A 17,380-nucleotide genomic window follows, 5' to 3' on the forward strand; every position below is an offset into this window, starting at 1 on the left:
CTTCATATAAATAAATACAATATAAAATAACTTGTTTCTTTTATGTATACTTCTAAAAAAACTACTACCTACTATTTTTGAACAACTACATTATTATTATTTTTATTATTATTATATAAATATATATATATATATTTTTTTTTTTATAAAATGAAACCTATTTATATAATATATTATATTACCTTTATTATTATTTTATTTAGAGAAGGAAAAAATAAAAACCAAAAAAACTTTGAAATTCTTAATTTCTTAGATATATTTATATATATATTATATATTTTTATTTATTTATCAAATCTAAAATAAATTACATACAAAATATTGTTTCATGAATATTTTATTATATATAAATACATATATAATATATAGTTTTTTATATATTATATAAATAAATTTTATATATAGATTGAAATATTACATTTTTTTCATGCAACTTGTTTAATAAATAAATAAAAAAAAAAATATATATTTATAATATATATATATATATATATATATGTATATTTCTTTATATATACATTTATATATTATAAGTTGTAAAAAGTACTTGATAAAGAAAATTCAAATATATCAATTTATAATTATTTTTAACCAAGTTCTTTTTTTTAAGGTAAAAATGATTTAATAAGAAATTTTATTCTTCATATATTTTTGTAGGTATAATTATCATACCAGATAAAAAAAATAATAAATGTTTTCCCTTATAAACTGATATAAAATAAAATAATATTATAAATTTTTTATGATATTAAAATTATATAAGTACTACATATGTATATTATTAATATATATATATATATATATATATGTCAAGGCACGAATGTTATCATAAAAAAAAAAAAATAAAATAAATAATACAAAGAAATTACATATATATAAATATATATATATATATATATATAATTTCTTTGTATTATTTATTCCTCTTAAGGTAATTGTTTAATAAAAATGTTCCAAGTCCAAAGAGAATTTACACAATTAAATTTATTATATAAATATATATGGAGCTAAATATTATTATACTTGAATAATTACATATACAATAAAATATAATATTATTTAATATATATCATCTCATTATTTCATTATTATTTTTTTATATATATATATATATATTTTTTTTTTTTTTTTTTTTTGTTTGAATGAATATTTTTGGCTTGCTTATTTTAAATTTATTGATTAATGTAATATTTATACTTTGTAATATAAAAAGAAAAAGTAAATTTTTAAAAAGGCAATTATATTCAAATGAATTGAAACATTTGAAATACAAAAATGATAATATGATAAGTAGAGGTATATTTAATTATAATAATAAATATAGATTTCTGTACATAATAATAAAAAAAAATTATAGTAATAAAATTAAAAGAAAAAATAAAATAAAGCAAATAGGAATGACGGAAAATATCAATAATATGAATAATATCAATAATATCAATAATAATAATAAATGTAGATGTTTGAGTAGTAGTAGTCATATTAGATGTAATATAATCGGGAACACATCGTATGAAAATGTATATATTAATTACTTAAAAGATTATATAATAGATGAAAAAGAAAAGGCTATAGAAAAAAATATTGTAAATGATGAGGAAGAAAAAAAAGATAAAATATATATACCAAATAATAATATGTTAAATGTTAAAGATATAGAAAATGTTATACATGAAAGGATACGAAAAGAAGAAGAAAATTTATTTGAATTTTTAAAAAGTGTAAATGAGAGATACAATTTAAATTGTACTTTACGTGTTGTTGGTGGTTGGGTTAGAGATAAATTTTTAAATATTTCTAATGATGATATAGATATAACAGTTGATAATATGAAAGGTGCTGAATTTTGTAATTATATTAAAGAATATATAAAAGAGAAAGAAAATAAAAATTTTAATTTTGGAATTATTAAAATAAATTCAGATCAATCAAAACATTTAGAAACTTCAAGTTTTAGTTTATTTAATTTTCAAGTAGATATTGTTAATTTAAGAAATGAAAAATATACAGAAGAAAGTCGAATACCAGAAATTGTTATAGGAACACCAGAAGAAGATGCTTTAAGAAGAGATTTTACAGTGAATTCCTTATTTTATAATTTAAAAAATAAAAATGTTGAAGATTATACTGGTAAAGGGTTATTTCATTTAAAAAATCATATTATTAGTACTCCATTAGATCCACTTGCTACTTTTCTTGATGATCCTCTAAGAATTATTAGATGTATACGTTTTTGTGGTTTCTTTAATTTCTTCTTAGAAAAATCCATTTTTAATGTTTTAAAAAATGAAGATATTAAAATAGCATTTACTAAAAAAATATCAAAAAGTAGATTATCTTCAGAAATTTTAAAAATTTTTTCATCCAAATGTAAAAATATTATTTTATCCTTAACGTTATTGAATTATAGTTCCTACTCTTCTAAAATATTTCAGTTACCATCAAATTATTTTCTTAAAGATGAAGAAGTGTTTGAAAAAATTAAAAAGAAAAATAAAATAAATAGAGCAGTTATTACATCGCCACAACATTATCATAGTAATGATAGTGTTGATAAGGATCATCATATAGATAATATAAATGATATAAATTATCTTTCTTCAAATAATAATATAAATAAAAAAAAAATTCATTTACAGAATGTAGAAAGTAATAATATTTGTAATAATTCTAATAATACTCTTTCATCAAATGATATAATACAAAATAAAATTAATAATGTTTATGAACAATCTGATATAAATAAGGGAAATGATAATAACCAATGTAATAATATAATGAATATACAAAATAATGATAAACAAAATTTTGAACAAAAATGGCTTTTTGATGGACTTAATTATATAAAATTTTTTAAAGAAATAGAAACAAATAAACTTTTAAAAGAAACATTTAATAATTTAGATTATAAAGAAAATATGAATTACATACAATTATGTTTATTTTTATTACCATTAAAAAATCATTTTATATATATAAAAAATGGGAAAACAGAATATGTCGTTGAATATATAATTAGAGAATCTCTAAAGTTTCCTTTAAAATATTCCAAATTTTGTATACACATTTTTGAGGGGTTTACTCATTTATATAATTTATATAAAAACATAGATGTTCTTAATTTTTTAAAAAATAAAAATCACCAAGAAGAACATAATATACAAATTAAAGGTCAAACTGTTTTATGTTTAAAAAAAATTGGAGAGAAATGGAATTTTGTATTTCTAATCTTTTATATTTTTCATAAATTTAATGAATTAAATAAAAATTATATAACATCAATAACAACTAATAATATATGCTTATCTGATTTTGTTGCTGAATTGTATCAATATATTTTTAAATTTAATTTACAAGATTCTTATAATATTAAGCCCTTTTTGAAATGGCCTGATATTAAGCACAACTTCCCAAATATTTCACCCAACCAAATAAATGAAGTCTATGAACAAATAGTAAGAAAGGAATCAAAAATATAAATATATAAATATATATATATATATTTATGTATTTATAACATATGTGTAACAAATATATACTTTAATATATTTTATTTTTTATTTTTTTTTTTTATTTTTTTTACCTTGCAGATTAAATTTATGGCTATTCATGGTGAAAATGAAAAAGAGTGTATTGAATATTTAAAACAACATTTTATGAAATGATCGCAAGATTATTATAAGGAAAAATGTTTATATATATCATATATTTATATTATTTTTTTTTTTTTTTTTTGTACAAAAATATGTTTTTGTTTGTATGTTTTTATTTTGATTGTTAATTATTACAAATTAAAAAAAAAAAAAAAAAAAAAAAAAAAAAGTATTGTACAATTTTAAAATATTTCTGTTTTAGCTTTAATTATTTTTTCTTCTTCTTCCTTTAACTTTTCCATATCCTATAAAAATGTATAAGAAAAATATATAAATAAAAAACCATTGAACACATCAAAGAAGAATATCATATGTATATAATATATATATATATATATATATAGTTACATATCTATTTTTTTTTTTAACCTTATCATTAACACTTAACGATATGACCTTGTTGCAAATTTTTACAAAGTCATCATGCGTATTTACTTTTCCTTTGGACTGAATTTCAAAACATAATTTATTAATTTCTTCTTGTGATAAATAAATATAATTTCCTTTTTCATCTAACACCCCATTTATCATATCTTGTTCTTCAAGTTCCTCCAGCTTTTCCCTGATATCCTATTCATAAATAGGTATATATAAAAATATATACATTTATAGAATATATATAAACAAATTCATTATCATGATATTATAAAAAAAATTTATAGAAAAAATAGGATGCAATGATACTACAAATATGAGCAAATTGTATATATAATATGTTGAAATAATAAAAAATATTAATAAATAAATGATTATCTGATCGTTCATATTTATTTTTTTTTTTTTTTTTTTTTTTTTTTTTTTACGTCTGTGGTAGTTTGAAATTTCACTGATAATTCTGTTATATTAACATATTTTTTTAATTTTATAAAATTTAAAAAACAAGATAACAAGACGTCTGATGAGAGCCAGTCATCTGCGTATTTCTTAGTTATGACCTGAGACTATACAAAAAAAAAGATTTAATAAATATTATACATACATATATATATTTATATATATATATATATATATATACTTATGTATATTTTTTTTTTTTTAATGTTCTTATGGGATGCTGACTTTCCACTTTTTCAGGTCGTTCGAGTTTCTTTTTATATCATTGGGATGCTAAAAAGAAATTAAAATAATAATATATATATATATATATATATTTATTTATTTATTTATTTATTTTTATTTTTGTTTAACATTCTTATTTTACCTTTAATATATCTATGCTTGTCTTGTGCTTGGCGTATTCAAATATGCGCTCTTTTAAATTCATATCATTCCTATCAAAATATTCACCTACATAATTTTCATATTCTCTTTCCTTATTTCCTTCCAACATTTCTTCTCCTATATTAGAATTATACATTTTTCCTTTTATGTTATTTTTTAATTTGGATACTTCATTTAATTCTTTAAATTCATCTATTAAATTATTTTGTAATTGATTCATTTCACTATCTTTCATATTCATTTGAAATTTATATTTTTCCTTAAGGTTTTTGAAATCATATGATTTCCAATGTTCATAGTTTTTTATTTTTTCTTCTTCTATTTTTGTATACATATCATTCATATTTTTTTTTTTTTGATCTTCTATTTCTTCTTCACTCTTAACAAAATATTCTCTTAACGTTTTCATATATTTAGTTTTTTCATTATTTGAATTATCTAATTTATCATTGCATATATTTTTATTTTCTTTTATATTGTCTTTTTCATATAGTACATTATATGTATTATCATCATTTTTATTATGAATCATATTAACATCATAAATTTTATTATCATTATTTATATTATCCATATTTTCTATATTATCCATATTATTCATATTTTCTATATTTTTCATATTATCCATATTTTCTATATTTTTCATATTATTCATATTTTCTACATTTTTTCTTATGTCAACCTTTTTAAAATCATTATACTTAATGTCATTTTTTTTATTTTCTTTATCTATATAATTATTTCTTTCGTTAGAATTATATACTTTATATTCATTATCCATTCTTATATTGTTATTATTTATAAAATCACTCTTTTCTTCTTGTTCATTTATATTAATAGTATATTCAGATTTTCTTTCATTTATATTATATAAATTATTTGTATATGTTATTTTTCTATTCATTTTATCTACATTTGTTTCTTCCTTATTAATGACAATTCCAATATTATCACTTATATTAGATATATTCCTTGTACCTTTCATTATCATACTTATATTATCTTTATTCTCTTTATCACATATTTTATAATCTTTATGCTTATCACTTACTTTTATATTCATTTCATTCATATTTTTTTTTCCTGTTTCATTTAAATTATCGATTGTATCAATGGTTGTTTCATATATATTATTATTTATATTGTATGGTTGTATATTTTTAATATTATGTACATTTAAATTTTTATCTTTATTCAAATTATATGTATTTTCAGTCATTCTTCTATTCATATCATCCTTTTCTCTTTCATTTAAATTATATATATTTTCACTTTTCCTTTTATTCATATTATGAATATTGTTCTTTTTTTTCTCATTCAACATATATATATTGTCTTCATCAATTTTACATTTGCTCAAATTATAAATATTATAAGAATCCATTGTTCTTTTAATAATATCAAAAACTTTATTTATACCACTCTTCCTTTTATTCTCATTATTTTTTTCGTTATCATCATATTTAATTTTATGTGGGTCACTCATTTGTTTATCTGCACCTTTAATTTTATTTACATCACACATATGATCATCATCACATTCATTTTTATAAACATCACTTTGTTTTTTTATGTTTTCATTTATATTATCAGAATTTGCCATTAAGCTACTTGTGTTATTTATATTTTCTATGTTATATGTATGTTCCATGTCATTTATATTTTCTATATTTTTTATATTTTCTATGTTATTTGTATGTTCCATGTTATTTATATTTTCTATATTTTTTATATTTTCCATGTTATTTGTATGTTCCATGTTATCTATATTTTCTATATTTTTTATATTTTCTATGTTATATGTATGTTCCATGTCATTTATATTTTCTATATTTTTTATATGTTCCATGTTATCTATATTACTTTCACTCTTATTTATTTGACGTAAGTCATATATTTCACTTATTCGTTTATTTATACTTTCTTTATCATTAATAAAATCACACTCTTTTTTATTTATATTATTATGCATAGAACTATTTCTTCCATTTTTTTCATTTACTATATATGTATAATCTTGTCCTTTATAATTATTATTACTTTTTTTATTATTAATACGATACACTTTATTTAAACTACTTATATGTTCACTCATATTATTAAGATTATCATTTCCACCTTGGGTAAGAATTTCAGGCTTTCCATATAAAGTACTTTTTTTTTTTTTTTTTTCATTATTATTATATACATTATATAATATATCATTCTCATCTTTATTTATATCCTTTATTTTATATATATCACTTTTTTTTTTATACGAATAATGTTCGTTAATAAGAGATGTACCTTTTCTTTCATTTACACATTCAACATCATCACTATTATTATTATATTTATATTTATATTTATCATTTTTTTTAATTATATTATCTGTCATATATTCATTATCCATATAGCTTATATCCCTATTTATTTTATCCACATTTATTTTATCCATATTTATTTTATCCATATTTATTTTATCCATATTTATTTTATCCATATTTATTTTATCCATATTTATTTTATCCATATTTATTTTATCCCTATTTATTTTATCCACATTTATTTTATCCATATTGTTATTATTATCAACATTTTTGATTTCATTTTTTATATTATTCATAATGTTCACATCATTAATCTTATTAATAATACTTCGTCTCATATTATTATCATTATATGTATTAATATAACTGTCCTTTCTTTGATCTTTCTTATTATGCATATTAAACATAACGCTTATATTATAGTCTTCATATTTTTTTTCTTTTATAATATCTTCTGCATTACTCATATCACTATATTTTTTATTTGTAATATGTATATTATCTATATAACTTTTCCTTTTATTCATATCATGAATAGTGTCTATGTCAATTGTCTCTTTTTTTTTATCTCTTATATTATATAATATATCATTCATTTGATATGCACTATTTTTCCTTTTATTCTCATCATATACTTTGTCTCTTTCTCTTTTACTATAACTTTCCTTCTTGTTATAAGAACTATTTCTTTTACTAACATTTTTTATACTGTTAATACAAATTTCTTCTTTATTCAAATTATTTATTTCAATATTGTCGCTTTTTCTTTTATTCTCAGTTTCTACTATGTTATATTGATTTTCTCGTATTCTAGAATTGTCTATATTACTAGAGTAACTTTCTCGTTTATTTAAATTACTTATTTCAATACTCTCTTTTTCTTTCTTATTATAATAATTCTCCTTTACACCAACATTATCTATATTGTTAATGTATTTTTCTCCTTTATTTAAATATTCCCTTTGTTTATAATCATATTTTCTCTTACTAATATTTTCTATATCATTATAATCCACTTCCATTTTATTTATATATCCTTCTTCGTTTGATTGATATTCTTCCTTGTCCTCACTTTCTATATTTTTAGTATAACTCTCCTCTTTTTTCGTATCTTCAACGTTGTTAAGATGATTTTCCTTTTTACTAACATCATTTACATTTTTGAAATAACTTTCCTTTTTATTTATATAAATATGGTTAGTATTACTTTCTCGTTTATCTATATCTTCGTCATTATTAGTATACATTTCTCTTTTGTCTTCATTTTCTATATTGTCATAATATTTTCCTCCTTTCTTATTAATATCATTTATTTTTATGGGATCAAATTCGGTTGGATTAATATCTAAAATGTTAGAATGCCTTTCTATTTTATTACAATTCTCTATATCATTACTATCACTTTTATTTTCTTTCACATTGTCCAATTTATTAGATGTTCTTTCTATTTCATTAATCTCAAAAATATTAGAATACATCTCCTTTTTATTATCATTGTTTTTTATATCATTAGAATAGATCTTAGTTTTTTTAATATTGTCTATATCAATACAAGTACTTTCCCTTTTATTATCATATTCAATATTATTAGTAAGAATCTTAATTTTTTCTATATTTTCTATTTTATTAGATTTTCTTTCGATCTCATTAATCTCAAAAATGTTAGAATACATCTCTTTTATATTATCATTGTTTTTTATATCATTAGAATCGCTCTTAGCTTTTTTGATATCATTAATTTTAATAATACTTTCTCTTTTATTAGTGTTTAAAATATGGGAATATCTTTCCTTTGTTTTTTCAATATTTATATAATTAGTATCAATATCATTTTTGTTCATGTTGTCTATATTGACAGAAGTTCTTTCTTTTGTATCTTCCATATTTATATAATTAGTATCAATATCACTTTTATTCATGTTGTCTATATTGACAGAAGTTCTTTCCTTTGTTTTCTCAACATTTATATAATTCTTAATATCAACATCATTTGTATTCATATTGTCTAGATGAATAGAAGTTCTTTCTTTTGTATCCTCCATATTTATATAATTCTTAATATCAACATCATTTTTGTGCATGTTGTCTATATTGATAGATGTCCTTTCCTTTGTTTTCTCAACATTTATATAATTAATGTCTACATCATTTTTGTGCATGTTGTCTATATTGATAGACGTTCTTTCCTTTTTATCCTCCATATTTATATAATTAATGTCTACATCACTTTTATTCATGTTATCTATATTGATAGAATTTTTTTCCCTTTTATTCTCATATTGTAAATCATTCGAATGATACTCACTTTTTTGTATATCATATATTTTAAAAGTACTTTCTCTTTTATCATCACCTAAAATATTGTGACTGTTTTCCCCTTTACTATTATATTCTTTATTATTAATATAATTTTTATTATTGTTTATATCTTCCATATGAATAGAAGTACTTTTCATTTTATCCTCACATTTAATACCATTAGTATGTTTATTAGCTTTGTTAATATCATATATTTTAATAACAGTTTCTCTTTTATCTAACAAAGCTAAAATATTTGTAGAGCTTTCTATTTTATTCTCATTTTCTATGTCATCAGAGTCGCTCTTACGCTTGTCTATATAATCCATATTGTTAGAAACATCTTCCTTTGTATTTTCCTTTTGCGTATTATGATTAATGTAACTTTTTTTTTTTTTACTTATATTATCCACCTCCTGATCATATTCACTTTTTTTTCTATCCATTAGATTAGGTATGTCTATAGAATTCTTTGTTATATTTGTATTAGATGTAGTGTCACATATAAAATTTTCTTTTTTATTTTCAATACTTTTATTTGTGTGCATATTTTCATAATCACTATATTGTAACTCTTGTTTCATAATATTGGAAGCATCGTCTATATTTTTAATAGAAGTTATAGAGTTGTCTAAACTTTTATTAGAATGAGGTAAAATTATTTTAACATCTTCTACGAAATCATTTGATAGTTTTTGATTCTGATTATTGGATATATTAATATTTATGGAATCATTAGATAGTTCATTAGTTTTTTTAGGGATAATAAATTGTTCATTCGTATCATTTTTTTGATTTTTTTCATTCGTATCATTTTTTTCACGCGTATCATTTTTTTCACGCGTATCATTTTTTTCATTCGTATCATTTTTTTCATTCTTTTCATCCTTTTCATCCTGTTCATCCTTTTCATCTTGTTCATCCTTTTCATTCGTATCATTTTTTTTTGTATACATTTTAAATGATTCCTTTATATGACCTAAACTTTGTTTTTGATTAACATTAATGATATTATTATTTTGTTCGTTAGTTTTCAATATAAAATTTTCTGCATTTTTTGAGTTAACAATATTATCTTTAAAATTTTTATTTTCTTCATAAATGTTGGTTTCATTATAATTAAAATTTTTTATTTTTTCTTCTATAGGTTGATTATTTTTTAAACTATCCAAATTATTATATAATGTATCATTTTTTATTATTTCACTTGTTTGATGGATATTTTTATTTTTTTGTAATGACGTATCTTCATAGTTGTAATTAAAAATATGATTATGATTCTTATGTTTACTATTATAATTATTGTACTCCATTTTTTCACTTTCACAAATATGATTATGCTCCTGGTTATTATCATTATTATGATGATTTTCTAATAATTTTTTATCTTCTTCTATATATAGTTGACATTTTTTAAGTTTACTATCTAACGTATTTTTTCTATCAGATTTGTTGGTAATATCATCATATTCTTCATTCTTTGTTTTTTCAATTATTATATTTTCTTCTCCATTTATAAGTTGTTGATTTTCTTCTTTCTCTAAAATGTTTTTTAGTTCTCTATCTATAATATGTAATTCTTGTTTAATATTTTCTAAACCTTCATTTAGTTTTAAATATATTGTAACTTTTTTTTTATTTATTTTATAAGTCTTTTCATCAAGGTCTTTGTTATTATTACTGCAGATACTACTTTCTTCACTCTTGTTATATATATCATTTTCTAATTCGTAAATATTTTCTACACATTTTGGATCGCTTGAGAATATATTGAGAATATCAAAATTTTCTTCCTCATCAAAAGTTGAATCTTTCTCTTTTCTTTCGTATGAAGTTTTGTACGAATCTTGATCATTAACCTTTTTAATATTTCTAAGAAGAAAAAAAAAAATATATATATATATATATATAAATGTACAAATATATATATATACATATATATATATATATATATATATATATACTTACCTATATAAAAATGTAGAGAAGAAAACTATTAATACATTTATAAATATAAACGTTATACTAAAATTAATAGACAATTCAATTTTAAAATATTCTAATATTTGGAAAAATTTATTCATTTTTAAATAAATGTTTTTATTGTATACATATCAATGTAATATTATATACTTTTTTTGAAAGTAAATATCGCACGTTTTAATGATTATTAAAAGAATAACAAATATAATTCTTTTTTTTTATTCATAAATATTTCATACTATGTGAGGATCATAGGCAAGGAAAAATTAAATAATATAAAAGGAACATAAAATGAAAGAAAAAATAAAATATATATATATATATATATTATATTTATTTATATTTATTTTTTTTTTAATTTTAATTTAGGGTTATATTTTCCTTTTTAAAATCGAGAAATTTACCAAAAATAAAAAAAAATATAAAAAAATAAATAAAAAAAAATAATGGAATAAAAATAGGACTTTTTTGCTATATCTATATTTTGTCTATATAATAATCATTATATATATATATATATATATATATATATATATATATATATATATATATATATTATATATTTATTTATATATATATTTATTTATATTTATATTTATTTATTTATATTTATTTATTTATTTTTTATATGTTATATGGTATTTTCAAAGTGTTTGTCTTTTTTTCAAAAATTTATAAAAGTAATGCATATGCTTTTCTCATATACAATTTGAGGGAAAAATATACATATAATATATAGGGGAAAACACATTCAAGTATATTAATTTATTCAACGTAACAAAAATAAAGAAAAAAAAAAAATTAAAAATATTTATTTAATAAGATATACTGTATCATCTACAAAGGTAATAAACACAGGTTCACAACAAAAAAAAATTAGAAATAATTACATATAAATATAAACATATATATATATATATATACAAAAAAATAATTAACTTGTGTATAATCCAAATATTTAGTGTATTATATCAAATCATTATGGTAAACATTTTTAAAAATAAAAAGTAGATAATAAAAAATGTTTATGTATGGAAAATAATTTTTTTTTTTTTTTTTTTTTTTTTTTTTCCCAACATAATTATAAATATCATAAAATTATAATGTCTTTATTTTTTCTCATTTTATAATTTTTTTGATGTTTGTTTTTTTTAAATATTCAGAAACTTCTATCAATTCATTATTTTCATTTTTCAAATAATTGACGACATATAGGGGTTTCCTTTTTTGAGACGTATAATAATTTTTTTGTTGATCATAATATTTGAATAGGTGTAAATTATGATCTACCATAAGAAAATTATTTACATAATTTTTATTGTTTATTTTTTGGGGGCTCTCTTTATTTCTATTTAAATTTTGATGAATGGTACATGTTCTTTTTCCTAATATTTTTCTTTTTCTTATTCGTTTTTGATATAATTTAACATTTTCTTTATTAATAAAAGGTATTGGACTTTTTGTACCTTTTGTACAATTTATACCTTTTGTACAATTTATACCTTTTGTACAATTTATACCTTTTGTACATTTTGTACCTTTTGTACATTTTGAACTTTTTTGAATAATTTCCTTTATATAGTTTATATGATTTTTTTTAGCTTTTTCTTTTTTGATATTTTCCATAACCTTATACTTGATACGATTTTTTAATTTGTCTCGATTTCTTTTTTTTTCTTCCATATATATTTGTTTATATGTTAATTTTTTATAAATTTTATTTATGATAAAGTTCATTTTTTGATCTCTATTTTTTAAGAACCTTTTAAAATATACAAATATATGATTTGATCGTTTCATAATTTTTTTTTGAATAATAGATGAAATATTTTGATTAATTATTTTTGGAAGTTGTTGTATTTCTATTAAATTTTTTGATATATGATTCATATGTTTTATATATTCTTCATGTTTATGGTTAATATTGTCTATCAATTTATATGAAATATCATTAACATTTTTTATTATATTATTATCAGATATTATATTTTTTTTATATATATCTTCAATTTTATTATGAATATTTGTATTTAATTTTAAATGGGTATGATCCATATATTTAATAGCTGATTCGTTAATATTTAATAATGTTTGTGTATTTTTTTCTATAGCATCATTAATTTGTTTTTGAAATGTAGAAAAACAAGTAGATATTTTATTATATGAACTTTTATTATTATTTGTTTCCATTTGTTCTTTTATTTGTTTCATATTTTGTGTAATATGTTCATATTTTAATTCTATCATGTCTTTTATATTTTGTATGACATCCATATTATGAACATGTTCAGAATTTCTTGTAGTTTGTAAATCTTGTGTATTTTGTAAAAGAATATTTTCTTTTTGTACACTTTTTCTTTCTTTAATCATTTTGATTTCGTTTTCTATAATGTCTGATATATATACATTAGTCTTTTCCATAAAAATATGATATAGTTCGTCCATTTTTTTTATGAACAAATCGAATTTGTTTTCATTAATTTGTACTATTTCTTCCTTTATTGGTTCATAAAAATGGGAAGAATGGATTTGTTTACATATATGTGTAATATAATCATAAATATTTTCTTTTTGATTTTCATATAATATGTTCATATATTTTTGTATATTTTGATCAGTATTAAGATTCATATTAGTTTGTATATTCTGAACAATATCTATAAAATGAGTTTCTTTTTTTTTATCCATATGTTCATACATTTTATGTAATATTTTTTCGATTTGTTCATTTAAATTTGTAATTATCTTTTGGTTTGATATTGACATTACTTCTTCAACATATTCTTTTAAATTTTGATCTGTTAAATTTTTTTCCTTATTTAATAAATGTTCATGAAGGTATGTAATAACTTCATTTAAATTTTGTTCCATATGTGTTGTTATATTTTGTTTTATATTTTCTTGTGTTAAATGTGATATATTTTTTTTTATATCATCATCAAATAAGATAATATTTTTTGTTTGATGGTATATTTTATTTAAATTTTTATCCATATATTCATTAAAATTTAGATCAATATTTTTTTCTAAAATATGTATGTTATTTTTCATTTCATCATTTAAATTTTCACTAGTTTTTTTTAATAAAATGTGTGTAGTTTTTTCTATTTGGTCATTTATATTTACATCAATATTTCTACTAAGTATATGTATGTTTTTTTTCATTTCTTTATTTATATTATCATTAATTTTATTATTTAGAAGATTTATATTTTTTATCAATTCATTTTTCATATTTTCATTAATTCTATTATTTATATTATCACTAACTAATTCCATCTTTCTTTTTAATTCCTCATTTATACTTTTTAATATATTTTCTTGAACATTTGTAATATTTTCTAACATTTCATTATTCAATTTATCATCTACATTTTCATTTACTTTAATATATATTTTTTCCATATTATATTCAATTTCTTTAGTAATATTTTTATTTAAACTATTATTTAAATTGTCTACATTTTTTGTTATTTCATCGTTTATATTTTTATTTACATTATCTTTCACATTTGTATATACTAAATCGATATTTTTTTTAATTTCATTATTTATACAATCATTTATTTTATCATATATATAATGACTATTAAAATCATTTACATTTTTTTCAATAATAGAAAATAAATTATTTTCTATAAAATCCATTATATTCTTTTCAATAGCAGCTTGGATTTTTGTATCAATATTAGTAGATAAATGAATATCTACGGATTTTTTTATAATATGAGGAATATCATTCTGTATAAATGTTTTCATCTTTAAAAGATAATTCTTTTTATTTGAACTATTATTATTATTACTACTACTACTACTACTACTACTTTTATTATTATTTGATATATTGACTTTATTGTGATTTTGTTTTCTTTCATCATTCTTTATTTTTATTATTTCATTATGTTTTTCGTCTTTTCCATTTTGTTCATAATCAAAGGAATTATAATTTCTTTTATTTAATTTCATATCATTATTTGCACTATCAAACCATTCTTCACATTGTGTATCGTTTTTTTTTATATCATTATATTCATGATATAAGGTTGTTTTATTATTCAGGATACTATCATTATAATTTGTAGAAGTATTATTTAGATATTGGGTATTACCATAACTTTTTAATTTGTCTCGATTTTCTTTTATATCTCTTATATTTTTATTAATAGGAACATTTCGTGTTTTTTGTAGAAAATTATTGTTCCTTAGACATATTTCATTTGTATCATATTCATTGTTTTTATTATTTTTATGTACACTTTTTTGTTTTTTTTTGGATTCTTCCATTATTATTTTATTAGTACTAATATTTGAACTATTTGCCTCTTTTCTTTTTTTTGGATAATTATTTTTAAATGTATTACTTAAGAAATCTTCTTCTCCCTTTATATACCTATTGCCATTCATTTTATTATGATGAACAATATTTATATTATTTCTGTTATTATTCCTTTCTAATATCATACCTTCTGCATATTGTTTCTGTTTATCATTCTTATTATTATTTAAATGATTAATTTTATTCGTAGTATGTATATTTTTCATATCCTTAAAACATCTTTCTGATATATTTTTTCCCAATTTTTTTGGAATAATTATTGAGGAAGAAGTACAAATACCATTCATCTCCTTTTCTTTATTTTCTACACCTTCGATACATTCTTCATTTGCATCATACTTTTTAATTTTATTTTCATTTTTATTTTTTAATTGTGAATGAACATTTATAAGTCTACTATTATTATATATAAATGTATTATTTTTCTTTAATGTTTCAATATCATTATTTACTTGTTTACTTAAACACCCTCCGTGTGTGCTATTTTTCATATCCTTTTCAATCCACATCTTCTCTTCTTTTTTAATTTTCAAAGAAGTAAGTTTTATACCTATCACAAGGTCGGTACATATACAAACTTAAACAAATATATATATAAATAAATAAATATATATATATATATATATATATTTATATGTATATATAATTTTTTTTTATTTTTTATTTTTTTAATTTCCCTTTTATTGTTAAATATTGATATATCATTTATTCACATATTTTAATTAAACAAAACAAACTGTTGTTATCTCTTTTTATGAATTAATATTATTAATATGTTATTGTAGACAATAATATAAATGTACAAAAAAAAAAAAAACAACAACAAAAAAATTTACTTACAAATTGAATAAATTAAACATTACAAAAACAAAAATTAAATGAAAAAAATTAAAAAAACAAAACAACAAAAAAATTCATATATATTATATATATATATATATAAATTTTTTATTTAAAACAAATTGAAAAGGTAAATGAAAAATTTAAGAAAAATATAAATATATAAATACAAAATGTATATTTTCGGAAATGGTAAAATAATTATAGGACGAATATTTATAATATAACATATATATATATATATATATATATATATAAACCTTATTCGTATATTTATGTATTAAGGTATATTATTATTTAATGCCTTATTTTTTATGAACTATTAAAACTTCTAATATTATATATAATTTAAACTACTATTAAAAAATATACATCTGTGTATATACATATTTTTAATTATAAAGAATAAAGTGTGGTAAATATAAACCTTATAAAATATAAATAAACGTTCATAAATTTTTATATTATATTATTTACATATATATATTTTTGAATATTATAATGAATGAGTAAAAAGGGTACATATACAGTATTACATTAAATGTGTACATATATATATTAATTTTATTCTTACTAATATTTAGTATATATATATATATATATATATATACTGATTCAATGAATTAAACAAATTTTATTTATATGCGTGAATTTATGAGTATAATATTTTATTTATCTTTTTTTTTTTCTTTCTTTCTTTCTTTCTTTCTTTCTTTCTTTCTTTTTTTTTTTTTTTTTTT

The 17,380-nt window shown here is 18.3% G+C and overlaps 3 protein-coding genes across 3 annotated transcripts; 1 reads left to right on the forward strand and 2 right to left on the reverse strand.

The window, feature by feature from the left end:
- Positions 1 to 1,142: 1,142 nt before the first annotated feature.
- PGSY75_1120500 (putative tRNA nucleotidyltransferase) lies at positions 1,143 to 3,665 on the forward strand (the record flags this gene model as incomplete). Its single annotated transcript, XM_018786328.1, has 2 exons — positions 1,143 to 3,455; positions 3,591 to 3,665. The coding sequence occupies 2 exons, from the start codon at positions 1,143 to 1,145 to the stop codon at positions 3,663 to 3,665; spliced, it is 2,388 nt and encodes a 795-aa protein (XP_018641123.1).
- Positions 3,666 to 3,835: 170 nt separating this feature from the next.
- Positions 3,836 to 10,794, reverse strand: PGSY75_1120600 (hypothetical protein; the record flags this gene model as incomplete). The annotated part of the gene is made up of 5 exons (XM_018786329.1): positions 3,836 to 3,898; positions 4,023 to 4,223; positions 4,457 to 4,594; positions 4,713 to 4,760; positions 4,855 to 10,794. The coding sequence occupies 5 exons, from the start codon at positions 10,792 to 10,794 to the stop codon at positions 3,836 to 3,838; spliced, it is 6,390 nt and encodes a 2,129-aa protein (XP_018641124.1).
- Positions 10,795 to 12,583: 1,789 nt separating this feature from the next.
- PGSY75_1120700 (hypothetical protein) lies at positions 12,584 to 16,309 on the reverse strand (the record flags this gene model as incomplete). The annotated part of the gene is made up of 1 exon (XM_018786330.1): positions 12,584 to 16,309. One exon carries the CDS (start codon positions 16,307 to 16,309, stop codon positions 12,584 to 12,586), a length of 3,726 nt encoding a protein of 1,241 aa, XP_018641125.1.
- Between the last annotated feature and the right edge of the window lie 1,071 nt (positions 16,310 to 17,380).

This window comes from Plasmodium gaboni, chromosome 11 (assembly GCF_001602025.1).
Source record: "Plasmodium gaboni strain SY75 chromosome 11, whole genome shotgun sequence".
In the NCBI taxonomy this organism is placed as follows: Eukaryota; Apicomplexa; class Aconoidasida; order Haemosporida; family Plasmodiidae; genus Plasmodium; species Plasmodium gaboni.